Here is a 17,979-nt window from a genome sequence, read left to right as displayed (position 1 = left end):
CACAGACACTAGAATGACTAAATTCTAATTAATTTAATGGCTAAAATTAAAAGGTTACTAATACCAAATATTGGAGAGAATGTGGAACAAGTGGAGCTCTCACATCCAATAGTATATCCACTCTGCTAACTACACAACGGTACACAATATACAGCCACTTTGAAAAACACTTCGGCAGTTTCTTAGAAGTTAAACATGCACTTAACCATAGAACTCTGTAATTTGCAAGGAAAGTTGAAATTGAGGTTATTCCCCCAGTGATGAATGTTTGCTTTGCTACTATCAAATGTGTGCTCCTCTGCTCCCTTTCCATGCATTCTGTACACACAGTAACTTTTTTGGTACAATTCTGAATCATGGTATCTTTTGGAAGATCTTTAAAATGGCAGTTAAATTCAAGAATGCAATACCAACAATGCAAGTCATTCAATTTAAATGGCAAAAGTATGAACATCTCTCATCAAGTTTGCATAGCCAGCAGCGATTCTGACATAATAGATTGAAAGGAGCGTTCCAGAGATGATAAAATGTAAATAAAATATTTTTCTTAGAATTGATGAAATGCACTTACAATAATTGTTATAACAATAATATCAGTCAGTAAATTAGCAGTGACTATAAGTCAGGAATCTGGGCACTCTATTAACACTAGTTTTAGGGCCAGGTTTATTTTTTCCCATTTCTCATGGCAAACATCCTATGTCCAGTAACCTACAATCCCTTTTTTGGTCTTTCCCATCCTTTTAGTTAATGTGATTTTCCTACTAGATACTAAACATGTCATTGGTTGTAATTCCATTTCAGACCAAGATCTCTCTAGATAAATAATTAGCAATTTAAAGCTGACTTTGTAAAGAGGCAAAAACAAATTTAAATTATCAAATGCGACATACATTAGATAAGCAGATATGTTAACGTGTTTTACAAAAATGTTTTAAATGTTTATGTATTTCTGTTAATTGTTAATAGCACTTGTGTTTTGTATTGAGATAACTTCTGAAGAATGCAGTTTTATTAAGATCAGCTTTAATTATTGTATAGGTGATTGGGAGCATTGGAGTAAGAAACTTCAGCCATATTATTATCCAACTGACAGTGTTCCGGAATATTCATCAATTTTGGTTCCAAATGTTGACAATGTTAGAACAAATTTTTTGGTAGACACCATTGCAAAACAGCATAAAGTAAGTTTCATAGTTTTGTCGACTGAAAAAAAAATGCACAACCTAAAAGTTGAGAGTTATGTTTTATTTGGTGGACATTCTTAGGACTTCAAGCCTGGGACACAGCATCTCAGATAGCACTGAGAAAAATGTTCCAAAGAGGCAAGGCGGGTGGGGGGAAGCCAGAATATACAGAAGTTTTTGCAACAGAAGACCAGGTAGTTGGAGCACCAAAGAATTACCGTTAATGAAAAAAACCCCAGATATCTCAAGTTAAGGAATTTAGTGCTTTTCTGGGTATGGGAAGATACAAGAGTCTGGGCTCACTGAAATCATCCCTTTGGTACGCACCTCAGCTATCTGGGGCCAGTATCCTGTGTTTTCTCTTCCTGAGTCTCCTCAGGGTGCGCCGTCTGGGTGGCTGTAATGCAGTGGCTTGATGGCTGCAACATCCTCATTTACTGATATGGCAGGCAGTATTTTAGTTTTCAGTTTCTTAGATTATTGCAAACCATGTAAGAAACACATCCCTTTTTACACCTATTGGTGGAAAAATTAAAGTACAAGGGGCCGGAGGTGGTGTCATTTCAGGGAAACCTATTTGGCAAATGAACTCCAGGTCCCAAGATTCACTCCAACTCAATCTTCCCTGAAATGCTGACTTCCAGCGTGCTAAGGAAAGTGGGTATCTGCTTACAAAGTCCTTCCAGTGGTTACGTGACTGCTCACCCACACTTTCTTCCAGCACTTTTATAGCATATATTTTACATTTAAATCTTTAATTCCACTAGGATTTATTTTGATGTAGGTCTAATCCTTAAAAGTAATCAAAAATTAGTTGTATTAGTTTATAGAATGAAAGAATGGCTACTAGAACCTTAATATATTTAAACTAAACATCTTATAACACCTTTCAACATGATTATCCTACGATTGCAGGCTGTTTTACTCACGGGGGAGCAGGGAACTGCAAAAACTGTAATGATTAAGGCCTATTTGAAAAAATATGACCCCGAAATACAGTTATCTAAAAGTCTAAACTTTTCATCTGCCACAGAACCAATGATGTTTCAGGTAAAACTCATCACTTGCTGTAGTGATTATCATATTAAATATATTAAGTGGTTGATACAATAAAATCTGTATGCAAATAAAACATTGATATATATATATAGTTGTCCCTCAGTATCCATGGGGGATTAGTGCCGGGATCCCTGCTGGTATCAAAATCTGTGGATGCTCTAGTCCCTTACATAAAATGGGTAGTGTCTGCATATAACCTGTGCACATCCTTCCATATACTCCAAAATAATCTCTAGATTACTTACAATACCTAGTACAATGTAAATTCTATGTAAATAGTTGTAAATGCAATATAAGTGCTAAGTAAATAGTTTCCAGTGTGAGGCAAATTCAGGTTTTGCTTTTTGGAACTTGCTGGAATATTTTTTTCCAAATACTTTTGATGGAAGTTGGTTGAATCCAAGGATGTGGAAGCCGTGGATATGAAGGGCTGACTGTATCTCTTTCTCTCTCTCTCTCTATATATATATGTATATATATATATACCTCAAAAGAATTGGTGTTGAAGTTGGCATTCCGCTGTTTAACCTTCCTAAGGCTGACACTGAGGCCAAATCCAAATAGCATGTTTTGGCCTAATATTGAAGCTGAAGCTGAACACTGGAATGTCTTTTAATATAAATTAATGATTAATATTCCAACAACTTATTTTTTAAAGTTTGCAATATTTTAATAACAATATTTACATATATTAAATAAATAAGTCAATTATATTCTACTCTGAAAAGCATGTTCATCATTTTTAGAAATGGATTGAAATGTAATGCATAAGACAGACTATTTCCTTTTCTCTAGAGAACAATTGAAAGCTATGTGGATAAGAGGATGGGAAGCACATATGGGCCACCTGGAGGCAGAAAAATGACTATATTTATTGATGATATTAATATGCCCATGATTAATGAATGGGGAGATCAGGTAGGACTAAAATATCTCATGTAAATGATATTTAATCGGTATTCTTAGTGACATGTGAAAAGATCAATAACTGTCACTTTATTAAGCCTAGTAACAATTCTCAGTCTTTTTTGGCTTCTTGGTTATAGATGACATTCTTCCTTCTTGAAATCCCTATATGCTTCCCCCCAACACTCCCTCTGCCTCTCTGGCTGCTTGATTTCAATGTGCTTTCTGGCTTCCTTCTTCCTTTCCCCAGGGTTTTATCTTTGTTCTCTTATTTCCCACTCTATATACTCTCTCCCAGGAGTACCTGATGTTTAGAAAACACTTTTTTTTTTTTTGGCTGCGCCGCACGGTATGCGTGATCTTAGCTTCCTCACCAGGGATTGAACCCGTGCCCCTGCAGTAGAAGCACAGAGTCCTAACCACTGGACCACCAGGGAGTTCCCAGAAAACAATTTTTAAGAAAACCCAAAACTCTGCCATGCACCACTGTCCTACTTGTGATCGTCTGTCATCCCCAGACTCACTCCCCTTAGAGGACCTCACAGTTGCTGCCAGGGTTCTGCCTGTTCCTGGTGGGATCCCCAACACGTCCTCCCACCATCGTCTACTGCCTCATCAACACCATCAATCTAGAGCCCACCAGGACCCGTCACATCCCTTCCACCCTTTATCCTGGTTCACCTCAGCCATCACCAGGATGTCAGGACTCCCAGGTCTGTCCGTGCTCATCCTGACACTAACCCCCATCAGTTCTGCTTGGCCCTTGTCTAGCCCCATCTCCTACTTTCCCCACTCCTGAAAACTTTCTGTGTGCCCTTGGCAGCCATGGTTCATCCACAAAATCCCCAGTAAATTCAGCTTCTTCTCTGAGCTTTTCCCTCACCTTCTTGCTCTAATGGAAACCCAGGATGCTGCTTTCCCTGCAGACTTCTCACCTGCAGGTGAGGGAGATGTCCTTCTCCGTTCTCATTGCCCTCTTCCCTGAAAACCTATCGCTCTGACCTCACACCCACATGTTGTTGCAGTCATCTTGGACCCTTGGGTCACACCCGTCCCTCCCCGAAGATTTCAGTCCCCGGATGACTGTTACTCTCTCCAGGGCTGTCCCACTCTCCGGGGCCAGCTTCATGGTGTGCACAGTGTGTCGTTGCAGAGGGATTTGCACTTCAGAGGAACTTGCACGTGGTTTAATGCTCTGCTGTCACTGTCTTGAAATTTCTAATAATGATTTTTGCATAAAGACACTTGAATTTTCATTTTGTCCTGAGCCTCACAAATTATGCAGCCATTCCTGCTTGTCATAATTCTCAGTGATGCCAACAAATGTCTACGTACATGATCTTGACCTCTTAGTTCCTTGACCTCAACTCCTCCAATGATCATGTCTTCCACTCCGTCTGAAATTACTCATTCATGCAGTCGTACCCTACACCTTGTCATTATCAGTAACTGTGACCTGTTCATTATCTCAATTTCAAGCGTTTTATTCTCTGATCACCATGTCCACATTCTGTAGCTCATTCCCTCTACTACCCAGACTACAGATGGAGCTACCAGCCATTGTTCCTACCATCATTAAATTCTCCTTCATTTCTTCTCATTTCCTCACTTCCTTCCTTTCCAGCTAAAATTCCATAATCCATTATTATAATCACGGTAGCATGCACCCTCTACTCATTTGTGAAAGCCTTAACCACATTAAATCCTTGTTAAGCCTCTTTGCTCACCAGCCACCTGCACCTATGCAGCCAAACTTGGCTGGAGAAAAACACACAATACTGCTTAAAATCACTTTAAAATCATGATTATGGACCTCAGCTGAGCTCATAATACTACCCAGCAATTATACTGCGTGTTTTGTGTTATATATCTTTATCCTGTCTATTCCTATCCTACATTTACATTCAGGTTCCTTTCATACCATCTTTTTCTCAGACCTTGGACACCTTCATTTCCTTGCCCTCAGCTGAGCATGAAGTGCTACAGCCTTCCTCCTATTCCACTGAGGACATTGATTTTTTTTGTTCCTTTTTCCTTTTCTTATGATCCATTTACTGCAGTCAATTTCTGTGTTCTAGTGGTTACCCTAGACAGTACATCCTACATACATAGTCAAAAATAAAGATAATCTAACACTACTTTCCCATTTTGTATATCCAGTGACCTTTGAACACTTTAATTTCCTTTATCTTTCTCCTGATTTATAATTTTATTGTTGACTTGTATTTTAAGTCTATGCCTCTATTTTTATTTTTTATTAGCATAAATTATATTATTCACCTTTATATTGTGTTATGCCAGTTTTATTTATTTTTTAAAAATTTTTATTGGACTATAGTTGATTTACAATGTTGTGTTAGTTTCAGGTGTACAGCAAAGTGAATCAGTTATACATATACATATATCCACTCTTTTTTATATTCTTATCCCACAGAGGTCATTACAGAGTATTGAGTAGAGTTCCTTGTGCTATACAGTAGGTCCTTATTAGTTATCTATTTTATATATAGTAGTATGTATATGTCAATCCCAGTCTCCCAATTTATCCCTCCCCCCATTTCCCCTCTGGTAACCATAAGTTTGCCTTCTACGTCTGTGACTCTATTTCTGTTTTGTAAATAAGTTCATTTGTATCATTTTTTTAGATTCTGCATATAAGCGATATCATGATATTTGTCTTACGCTGTCTGACTTACTTCACCTAGTATGACACCTGTCGGTCCATCTGTGTTACTGCAAATGGCATCATTTTGTTCTCTTTTATGGCTGAGTAATATTCCATTGTATATATGTAACCACATCTTCTTTATCCATTCCTCTGCTGATGGACAATTAGGTTGCTTCCATGTCCTGGCTATTGTAAATAGTGCTGCAGTAAACACTGGGGTGCATGTGTCTTTTCAAATTATGGTTTTCTTCAGATATATGCCCAGGAGTGGGGTTGCAGGATCATACAATAGCTCTATTTTTAGTTTTTTAAGGAACCTCCATACTGTTCTCCATAGTGGCTGTACCAATTTACATTCCCACCAACAGTGTAGGAGGGCTCTCCTTTTCTCCACACCCTCTCCAGCATTTATTGTTTGGAGATTTTTTTTGAGGATGGCCATTCTGACCAGTGTGAGGTGATACCTCATTGTAGTTTTGATTTGCATTTCTCGAATAATCAGTGATGTTGAGCATCTTTTCATGTACTTTTTGGTCATCTATATCTATTTTTAAAGTGAACTCCCATGAGGCATTATTTTTTACTGTTTTATATATTCACTCTTTGTTTGCATTACACACTTACTTACCACTTCTTTTACTCTTTATTCATTCTTAGAACTTCCTTAGGAGAAAATCTTTTAGTGACAAACTTAGTTTTTTTTTTTGTTTGTTTGGTCTGCAGAAGTCTTTATTTCATCCTCTTTATTTGAAAGACGTTGCTGGATAGAAAATTGTGTGTTGGCAGTTATTTTCTTTCATCACTTTAAATATATGATTCCTGTCTTCTGCTTTCCTTGTTGCTGTTGAGAAGTCAACTACCACTTAGTCATTGCACCTCTGAAATTAATCTGCTTTTTCTCACTTGTTGCCTTACTTTCCTGTAATTTTTTCTTTTTCGAATTATGTTCCTTGGTGTAGATTTATTTGTATTTTTTTGCTTGGGATTCACTGGGACTCATGAATCTGTGGTTTGGTGTCTTGTGTCAGTTCTAGAAAATTCCCAGTTCTTACCTCTACAAATATTGCCTCTGCCTCACTTTTTTTCCCTTCTTATCAAACTCCAAATGTATATTAGACTTTCTTCTTTGCCCTCTATGTTTCTGTCCTCTTTTTCTATACTTCCCAACTTTTTCTCTCTCCAATACTTAGTCTAGATAATTTCTCCTCTCCTATCATCCATCTCACTAATTTTCTTCTCTGCTTTGTCCAATCTGCTGTCAAATTCATCCACTGAGTTTTAATTTCAGTTGCTATTTGATTCTTATTTTCTTTCACATGCGTTGTCATTTGTATTCCTTGCATATATTTTCAAATCATTGTCTATTTCTTTAAACATGTTGAGCATAGTTGTTTTAAAGTCTATGTCTGTTAATTTCAGCATCTGAAGTCTATATGGGTCTGTTTCTGCTCTCTGTTGTTTTAATAGTTCACGTTCAAACTTTCTTGTTTTCTGTAAGTACCTTTGACTGCTTGCCAGGTCATTGCCCTTAAAAAATTACCTGTGGCTGTTTCTTAAAGCCTAGGATGAATGTGTCCTCAACCAGACAGGTTTGAGTTTTCTTCTGTTAGATCCTTAAGCGCTTATTCAGTCAGGATCATCTCAAAGCAAGGTTAATATTTGAAAGTCTCTGGCCCACTTAGGCTATGCATACCCATGGTGCAAGTCTGTGCAAGTGTCATTCTGAGGCTACAACCTCCCAGGGAAGACGTCTTTTTCTTTTTTCTTTCCCTTTTCCTCTCCCATTCATTAGGGATCCAGCGCAGATAGACCTCTCAGCAGCAGTTCCTGTAAGGTGAGGAGAGAGGAGGCATATTTAGATATCATCTATAAGATGAAAAGATCCTGAATTCAGACTTTTTAAATCCAATTAAGGATGTCTAGTTGGATCTCAAACTTAACATGTCCAAAACTAAATTCCTGTTACTCCCTAAACCTGCTCCTCCAACAGTCTTCTCCATCTCAAGAAATAGCAACTCCACATTCAGCCTGTTAGGAAATCATGTCGGCTCCATCTTCAAACTATATCCAAGATTTGACTGCTGCTCATCACTCCATTGCTAACACCTGGTGTGAGCCACCATCTGTCTTCTTGATCATTACACATCCCTCCTCATTGTCTCCTGCATCCCTGAGCACTGCCGATTTCCTTTCTCCGCTTTATTTTCTCCAAAGGACTTACACCATTTTATTTACACACATACATACATACAGGCATGCACGTGTACCTTTTGTCTCCCATCACAAGAACGTATGCTCCATGAAGACAGGGATTTTTGTCTATGTTACAACAGAGCCAGACACAGAGTAGTGATTGATTAAATGCTTCTTGAATGAAAGAGTGTCATATTACAGGGGCTTGTGTGTCTTCCACTCAAAGATGCCCAGTAGGAATCTGGATATACAGGTGTGGAGTTTAGAAGAAAATCTGAAGCTAGAGTTACAGAGTTGAGATTCTTTAGGATTTAGGGTTGAGATGGCATCCCCTGAAATAGAAAAGAGCCAAGAATGGAACCCTGTAGAAGAGTTACATTTGAGGGATGAATGGAGAAAGAATGGCTTGGGAAGTGATCCAAGGTCTCCAGATGAGCCTGGAAAGAACTGAGCATCTAAAAACAAGAGAGGAAAAAATTTCAATATGGAGGGAATGTTAGCAGTGGTAGAGGCTACAGAGAAGAAAGATAAGGATGTAAAATCCAATACCAAAACATTCAGGAGTAAAACTATCCCATTTTCTGATTTAAGGTATTTTAAACAGTTGAATGTGGAGTGTGAAAGATATAAAACTATAGTAAAACTTGTAACTCTGAGAACTCCTGTAATTGTACCAAATATTCTGTAACTCTCCTATCTAGATTTATCAGCGTGGTAAAGAGCGCATTGGATTTGCACCAGACATATTCAACTTACAGTTTAGGGTTTATGGGTGGTATCATTTAAGTCAAATTGCCTTGAAGGCAACATTCACAAACACTTCATTGATAAAAGTTGAGCGTTTTCTTCTGATCTCATCTGTACTATTTTATAGGAGCTTTGGAGGAAATGATAGTGATGTGTTACTAAAATGTTACTATATAAAATTCCAGATAACTAACGAGATTGTGCGACAAATGATGGAAATGGAAGGAATGTACAGCTTGGATAAGCCTGGAGATTTCACTACTATTGTTGACGTACAGCTCATAGCGGCAATGATTCACCCTGGAGGCGGTCGAAATGATATTCCACAACGTTTGAAAAGACAGTTTACTGTGTTTAATTGCACATTGCCTTCAAATGCTTCAATAGACAAAATTTTTGGTATGACTATTCTTGGTGTTTAATTTTTTATTGCATTACATAATGGACATAAATCATGCAAAACCTTATTTAAGAGATAAAAAGGCCCTGTCAGAAGTAGGGATTAAATATCTGAAATGGAGAGCTAAATACCAGGGACTAAATACTAAGCAGACTCATGTTTATAGCCTATTGTAAGACTCAGGGATATTTAGAAATAGCCTTGTTGAAGGTTGGCTTTAGAGGTAAGTAAACCTTTGTGTTGTGGTTTTCTTGGCACGATTAATCAGAGAAATTTGGGCTAATGAATGATAGCCCATTGATCAGAGGTTAACAACATAATATTCTAAGTCAAATGTAGCACTTTGCTATGTTAATGAAAATGATATTTTGACACCAAATTTAGGCTCACATAAACCATTCCATTAAAATTATGTACATGAAGACATATAAGAGAAACTGACCCATGCATGTGTGATCATTAATTATTTGACATAGCAAGTACTGTAGATCAGAAGAGAAAGGCAGACTTTCAAGAAATGGTACTGGGATATTTAGTAATTCTTATGTGAAAGTAATTGAAACTGGACCCCTACCTCACACCAAGCATAAAATCAATACAGAAGGATTAAAGATTTAAATATGGAAGGCAAAGCTGTAAAGCAGTGGAAGAAAATATAGGAAAATATCAGAATGATCTCTGGGTAGGAAAGAACCTCTCAAATGAGACTCAGAAAGCATAGACCGTAAAGGAAGAAAATGATAAATTTGACTAGATTAAAATGAAGAGCTTTTGTTCAGTTAAAAAGCAACATTAGGGCTTCCCTGCTGGTGCAGTGGTTGGGGAATCCACCTGCCAATGCAGGGGACATGGGTTTGAGCCCTGGTCCGGGAAGATCCCACATGCTGCAGAGCAACTAAGCCCGTGTGCCACAACTACTGAGCCTGCGCTCTAGAGCCTGCAAGCCACAACTACCGAGCCCACATGCCATGACTGCTGAGGCCCGCGTGCCTGGAGCCTGTGCTCCGCAACAAGAGAGGCCACTGTGATGAGAGGCCCGCACACCATGGCGAAGTGTGGCCCCCACTCGCCACAACTAGAGAAGGCCTGCACACAGCAATGAGGACCCAATGCAGACAAAAATAAATAAAATAAATATATTTTTTAAAAAGCAACATTAAAAGAGTAGAAAAAGGACAAGTTGCAAAGTGGAAGAAAAAAATTTCAACACATGTAACAAAGCAAAAAACTCAGTAATCTGAATACTTTAAGAAATCCAAAGAATCAATCAGATAAAAAGCAAACATCCTAATATAAACATGGACCAAAAGCCAGGCACTTTAAGAAGAGGAAACCATATGGCTAATAAACAAAGGTAAAGATGATAAACATTAGAATTCAGGAATATGGAAATTTAAAACACCAGGAAAAACACCATTTTATAACCACTAGATTTGCAAAAATGAAAAATTCTGACAAAAAAATCAGGCATTGGTGAAAATGTAAAGCAACTGAGACTCTCTCCCCTGCTGGTGGGAGAATAAATTGCTACGAGCCCTTCATAATGACTGGACATTATTACTGGTAGTAGAACATGTGCACACCCACCACCACTCCACTTCCAAGTATATACCAGTTCACCATTTTTTTCCTTTATGGTTGTGCTTTATGAGTCTCATTTAAGAAGTCCTTTCCTATCCAGAGGTCATACAGGTATTTGCCTATGTTTCCTTCCAAACGTTATATAGTTTTGCCTTTCGTATTTGAGTCCTTAACCCATCTGTAGTTGATTTTTCACATGTGCACCAAAAGACTTACACAAGAATGTTCATAGAACAGTGTTCCTGACAGCAAAAACCTTGAAGTAACCCAATTATGTATTGACAGTAAAGTCGGATAAATACATTGTGGCGTGGGTGTACCATGTAGTGCTCTAGAGCAGTGAATGTGAACAAACACAGCTACATGCTTCAACATGGATGAAGCCCAGAAATACAATGTTAAGAGAAAAAAAGCATCACAGAGGAGCATATAACATGATTCCATTAAATTAAATTTCAAAAACTAAAGTTAAAAGGAAAAGGTTAAAGTTCAAGAACGTAAGTGCCAAAGCTTTTTTTTGGAAAAACGAGTTACTGATTCCCACCAAGTCAGCGCCCTGTCTACCTCTGGAGGGAGGAGGGATTGGACGAAAGAGGCTTCTAATGTACTCAGACAATCTTGTATTCCTCAGTCTAGTGGCTGTACGTGAGTGTTTGATTATTTGTTAAACTTTTATACGCTCTTTGATATGATTAATATTGAAAATGAGATATGGAAACAAACCAGAAACCGAGGCTCAGAGAAGTAAGATAACGGCCCAATTAAGGCCATATAGCTAGTGCGTGGCAAACGTGTGATGCTGATTCTGTTTTCTGATTCCACATCCCATGCTTCATATATAATACATTTGTGCCACAGGAAGCTGGAGGTCTAGAATCATAAGATTTCAGGAAGCAAAAAGGCCTTACAGGCATCTAGCACAACCAACCATGACTTTGGATAATTTCATGTTCCCTCAAGGCTGCTCTTCTTTGGTCTATGTGAATGAAGCCCAGTTTCTTTAGCTGACCCACCCTTCATAAACCTGCTATGCGTCTCTGAGCAGATATTCGTATTCATTTTCCTCTGAAAATACCATGCTCAGAACTGAACATACTGCTCAACATAGAGTCTCACAGGGACGAAATAGAGTTAAATCTGTTTTTGCAGTCTAACAAACACCAAACACATTTTGGGACTTCAGGAACAGTCTATAACACAGTAGTTCCTGAGGGTGATTATGTCAGATTGTCACTGTGTTGGGTGTTTCCTAGGAACCATTACGTCACCACCCAGGCCAGTGTGTTGGCTGACTGCAGGTCAGGAGATATGGGGGTCCTGATTTCACTTCTGTCAACAACCAATCTGTGTGAACTTGAACAGTTTGCTTTACTTGTCTGTGCCTGGTCTCCTTATCTGTAAGATGAGGAAGTAGTCTCTAAGTTCTTTTCCAGCTCTTCTACTCTTCAGACTGAGGGCTGTTTTACAGGCTCCAGAGCCAGGTTTCCTGGGTTCAAACCTCAGATTCACCCACACACAAGGTGGGTGACCTTGGGCAAGTTACTAAACTCATATTAAAATGGGAATAATAATAACCTCTAGGTCCATCTGTGTTGTCACAAATGGCAAGTCATGTCAGACAGAGAAAGACAAATACCTGTGGTCTCACTTATACATGGAATCTGGAAAACAAAACAAATGAACAAACAAAACAAAACAGACACAGACTCATAGATACAGAGAAAAAACTGGTGGTTGCCAGAGGGAGGAGAATGGGAAAATTGAGTGAAATAGGTGAAGGGGATTCAGAGGTATAAACTTCCAATTATAAAATAAATAAGTCATAGGGATATAATATACAGAATTAGGAATATAGTCAATAATATAGTAATAATTTTGTATAGTGACAAATGGCTACTAGACTTACTGTGGTGATCATTTCTTTAATTGAGGTATAGTTGATTTGCAATGTTGTGTTAGTTTCAGGTGTACAGCAAAGTTATACATACATATATATCTATTTTTTTCTGTTTCTTTTCCTTTTTAGGTTATTACAAAATGTTGGGTATAGTTCCCTATGCTTTACAGTAGGTCCTTATTAGTTATCTATTTTCTATATAATAGTGTGTATATGTCAATACAAGTCTCCCAATTTATCCCTCCCCACCATTTCCCCCCTGGTAACCTTAAGTTTGTTTTCTGTTTCTGTGGGTCTATTTCTGTTTTGTACATAAGTTCATTTGTATCATGTTTTTCAGATTCCCATATAAGTGATATCATATGTTATTTGTCTTTGCCTGGCTTACTTCACTTAGTATGGTGATCTCTAGTTCCATCCATGTTGCTGCAAATGGCATTATTTCATTCTTTTTGATGGCTGAGTAATATTCCATTGTATATACGTACCACATCTTCTTTGTCCATTCATCTGTCAGTAGACACTTAGATTGCTTCCCTGTCTTGGCTATTGTAAATAGTGCTGCTATGAACATTGGGGTGCACGTATCTTTTCGAATTGTGGTTTTCCCTGGATAAATGCACAGGAGTGGGATTGATGGATCATATGGTAAATCTATTTTTAGTTTTTTAAGGAACCTCTGCACTGTTCACTACAGTGGCTGCACCAATTTACATTCCCACCAACAGTGTAGAAGGGTTCCTTTTCCTCCACACCCTCTCCAGCATTTATTATTTGTAGACTTTTTGATGATAGCCATTCTGACCAGTGTGATGCTTTAAATTTGAATCACTGTGTTGTACACCTGAAAATACCAAAATATTATATGTCGACTATACTTCAATAAAAATATAAATAAGAAAACGGGAATAATAATAATATCTACCTCAGATTCTTTCTTATAGGATGTTGGGAGGATTAAAGGAGTTAATACATATAAAATGCTTATCACTGCATATACTAAGCTTTGCTAGCCCCACTGCTGACTGCCAGTCTTAGCTGATTCCTTGAGAGAAATTCTTCACATCACCTAGCTTAGTCATCTTGTAATGATTTATTCACTGGGATAAACATGTACCTTGTGATCTTATAGTAAGCTCATACCTTCAATCTTGTTTATTTTTCAGGAGTTATTGGCTGTGGGTATTTTGATCCTTGCAGAAAGTTCAAACCCGAAATATGTGAGATGATTGTGAATTTGGTTTCAGCGAGCAGAGTGCTGTGGCAGTGGACTAAGGTACAGAATCATCCGTTGTCAATAATCAGAAAAAAAAAGTCAACAATTATTCAGCCTATTTCTCACCTCATGGCTCATGAAGTTATCATCACATCATGGGTAGTAGTGTTTTTCTGGAAAAGACAAATTAGGTGCTGAAGTAGATTTATGACACCTTTTCCTTCCAGGGAGCAAATATTCTGACTGAATGATGCTTTCCATATATATGAGATATTACTGTAAACCAGACACGGCATCCGGGATAAAGTAGGGTTTTGCTGAAACGAGAACACTGCTTTTCCACTTGTTACTCTGATTTGTAACTCTTTGTATGTCTGTCTTCCCTACCTGCTGCCAACAGCCAAACTGTGTCAGATACTCAGATGTTCACTGACTGAGGGAATACATGGATTTCCAGATATTCTTAGCTAACCAAGACTTAAAGTCCAACTTGTGGATTTCTCTGAGGTGGATCATGAATCAGTAAATGGATGGAATGTACTCAACAAAATAGTCTAGATTTTAATACAGAGGTTAATGCCCTAAGTAAAGCTCAGTAAGCATTGAGGCTGTCACCAGATGTCTGAAGGCAGACTCATGAAAAAGCAATTAAGGGTAGGTCTGAGATTTGAAAAAAAAAAAAAAACAAGATTGGTATATTTGCTAAAAAAAATTGGTGAAGGAGATGAGGATTAATTGTCATAGTTCAGTATACATTCATTTGGCCACTTACACACCATCTGGGCAGAAGCTTATGTCCTGGGGAAGCTCCAGCATGGAATTTCAGAAGGTCTGAGTGTCTGAGGTAATTTTCTGTGGTAAGGTCCATCTGTTTTCCAGTGGGGCTATTGTTCAATTTAATATGCCCATATTCATATTTTTCTGGAAAGCTTTGGCCTTCCTGGTATCTTTCCATGAAAGCTTCTTTTGTTTTATGAATGTTTATCAGCTTCACTTCCTCACATTTCTTTACCTCTTTAACCCGTTTTGTACAAGTTTTCATTTCCACTGCTCTCATCAAGGTCACCAAATTCCTCAGTCTTGCCAAATCCAAGGGTTGGTTTCTTCTTCCTCTGACTTGACGCTTTAGCAGCATTTGACGTAAATGATCCTTCTAAACACTTCTTCGCTTGGCTTCAGAAGGGCCTCTTGCTCTTCCTACCTCACTGGCTACCTTTTCTAAGTCCCCACTCTTTCCCCTCCTCTAAATACTGGAGTGCACTTGATCTCCATGTTGGGACCTCATCTCTACCTCCATTCGTACTCAGGTAGCTTCATCCAGCTTCATGGCTTTAAACACCATCTCTGTGCTGATGAGTTCAAAGTCAGCACTTCCATCCCAGGCCTCTTTGCCCGGCTCCAGACTTGTTTCTTTCTTTTTAAAAAATTTTTTAGCCTCACTGCACAGTATGTGGGATCTTAGTTCCCTGACCAGGGATTGAACCTGCGCCCCCTGCATTGGAAACGCAGAGTCTTAACCACTGGACCCAAGTCTGGGAAGTCCCCCGACTTGTTTCCAACAGCTTAGTAGACACCACCGCTTCGATGTCTAATAACCGTCTCAAAGTTAACAAGTTCTTAAGTATGATCCTCCCTCAGAATTTTGTATCAATTATCCTGCCTCTCAGGCTAAAATACAGGGCTCCGTCCTTAATTTGTCTCTCTTATTCCCTACATCCAATCCATCAGCAAGTCTCAGTAACCAGGCTTTCAAAATATATACGGAAGCTGAGCGCTTATTGCCATCTCACAGTGATCACCCTGCCTGGTCCATCGCCTGCTCTCTGGACCATGCAGCGACTTCCTAACCAGTCTCCTTGCTCTTTTCTTGCCCTCCTAGAATCTGTTCTTTACACAGTCGTAAAATGCTTTTTAAACAGCACATCAGAGATCATCATTCCTTCTTAAAACCACCAGTAGATTCCCAGTTACACTTGCAGTGAAACACAATGCCTAGCTCTGGCCTGTGAAACTCACCCTGAGTCGGCCCCTGCTTACTCCTCTTCCCTTCCATCGTTTTGCTCCAGCCATGCTGCCCTTCTCACTGTGCCTTGAACACCCCAAGTTTTTCATGCCTCTGGGCCATTATATTTTGTTTGACTCTTTTCTCATTATTTTTACCTTCAGAGAGGGTTTCTGGGATCATTCTCTCTAAAATAACTGTCCACCACCCCATCACAGGCATTATCTGTCTCCTGACTCTACGTCATTTCTTCTAACCATGACTTTTATCATTGTGATTTGCCTATCTGTTTATCAGTATATTTGTTTCTTATTTATTGTCAGGCTCTCCCACTCGAATAGAAGGTTCCTGATGGCAGCAGATTTAGCTGTGCTATTTACCATGGTATCTTTGTAAGGGTAGTGGGAGGTGCTCAAAAATAGTCATTCACTCAAAAAATGAATGAATCTTCCTCCTCTCCCCAACCCCAGATAAGCAGCCTTCTTTGTATCTTTTCTTCAAATTTCTCATTTTCACAAAGCACTCCTTTAATCCACTCATGCCTTGTATATCACTTTATATTACTTTACATAGCTTTAAAGCAGAAGCAGGTGAGAAAAGAAAGAAACTGACAAAAGTTAAAAGGAAATGTTGGAAGATAAGGAAAGAAGCAGGTTAATAAATGAGAAGAAAAGGGAAAGAAAGGACTTTATTTAATTCTACTGAATAATTGCTTCTGTTGCCAACGGCTGCCATCTTAGCTGCAGTCTTTTACAGGAAAGAAAAAAAAGCAATATTCACATAGCCTTATCCCTTTATTTTTTCATATTTGTAATATAAGTGCATGCTTTACATTTTGGTGAGTAGAACGAACATTTTAGCTTGGAATGGAACTGAGAGCAAAGAGGGAAATTGAAAGGTGATTGTTAACATAACACTTCTCTTTATTCTATATCTCCTCTTGCTACCTGCTGTTTTAACTTGCACTGTGAATTAGCCTATAGAAATTACTCTACAAACTCAATAGGGTACTTTTTCCATATGGAAAGGACATATTCCATGAATAGGTACTAAAGAAAGCATTTGCTTTCCTGAATTAGTCATGTAGGCAGTCTGCTTTGTATCTCCAGAGTTATCATTGTTTCACTTTCAAAAATGATGCTGATGGTATCAACTACAATCTTTACACTTGGCCAGCAATACTTCCCACACCTAACACCTCAAATTTATCCCTTAACTGGTACCTCTCTTTATAAGAATGTGGACTGTGTCATGTTATAGCTTTGCCTATTTGGATTCTAGAAGTGGGTAGAAATAAGTAAATTAGTGTTCAAACAAACAAGCAAAACTCACAAAAACCACCAAGTAATTAGAGCAGTATGTCAGAATTGCCTGCCCATTTATTGCAGATATACAGATACATGAAAGCATGTTGACTGAGTTTGGATCCATAAGTGAAATCTAGATCATGATAAACGAATGTATTTGTGGAAATCCAAATGCACTCAGGACCTTAGTCAAAGCCATCTATAGAAGATGATCATTATTGACTTTAGACGTGAACATTCATTATTCTTAACTGAATGACAGCCAGCTCACTCAGTGTTTTGTTATGATGTATTTCCGTAAACACACTGATAAGGTTAATAATGATTAGGAATGCTTATTCCTACAATTCACATCATTTTTAAGAACTCAGGGGACAGTGGCTTGTTCAAAGCCAGCTCATGGTGGTAGAACAAAAGAGTTGGAGTCTGCATCCAGGGCATTATTCTTCAGTCCATCCTATTCAAGGTCTTAGGGTCTTTTAAATTCTGTGCTGGTTTATTTATGATGTGTCTTTTTTCCCATCAATGCTGTGACAAAAATATAAACTTTATTTTAGTTTATTTACTCAGCCTATTTTATTTAAAATAGGAACTATGAAATAAAATCATTCTAAAAGCAGTTGTGTTTTTAGGTTTTTTACAAAATTAATTAATTTATTATTTAAACATCTTTATTGGAGTGTAATTGCTTTACAATGGTGTGTTAGTTTTTGCTGTATAACAAAATGAATCAGCTATACATATACATATATCCCATATTGCCCACCTCCCTCTTGCGTCTCCCTCCCACCCTCCCTATCCCACCCCTCCAGGTAG

At 38.3% G+C, this 17,979-nt stretch overlaps 1 protein-coding gene across 1 annotated transcript in view; it reads left to right on the top strand.

The window, feature by feature from the left end:
* DNAH8 (dynein axonemal heavy chain 8) overlaps nucleotides 1-17,979 on the top strand; it is a 323,816-nt gene that overhangs the window by 165,775 nt on the left and 140,062 nt on the right. Inside the window, exons 54-58 of the mRNA XM_029243162.1 lie at nucleotides 1,042-1,184; nucleotides 2,103-2,237; nucleotides 3,042-3,164; nucleotides 8,946-9,159; nucleotides 13,805-13,914. Of these exons, the coding sequence (XP_029098995.1) occupies nucleotides 1,042-1,184; nucleotides 2,103-2,237; nucleotides 3,042-3,164; nucleotides 8,946-9,159; nucleotides 13,805-13,914 (725 nt within the window). The remainder of the gene's footprint in view (nucleotides 1-1,041; nucleotides 1,185-2,102; nucleotides 2,238-3,041; nucleotides 3,165-8,945; nucleotides 9,160-13,804; nucleotides 13,915-17,979) is intronic.

Source organism: Monodon monoceros, unplaced genomic scaffold (assembly GCF_005190385.1).
Source record: "Monodon monoceros isolate NGI ecotype Baffin Bay Population unplaced genomic scaffold, NGI_Narwhal_1 Super_Scaffold_3, whole genome shotgun sequence".
NCBI classification, from domain to species: domain Eukaryota; kingdom Metazoa; phylum Chordata; class Mammalia; order Artiodactyla; family Monodontidae; genus Monodon; species Monodon monoceros.
This window is presented reverse-complemented; position numbering and strand designations above follow the sequence as displayed.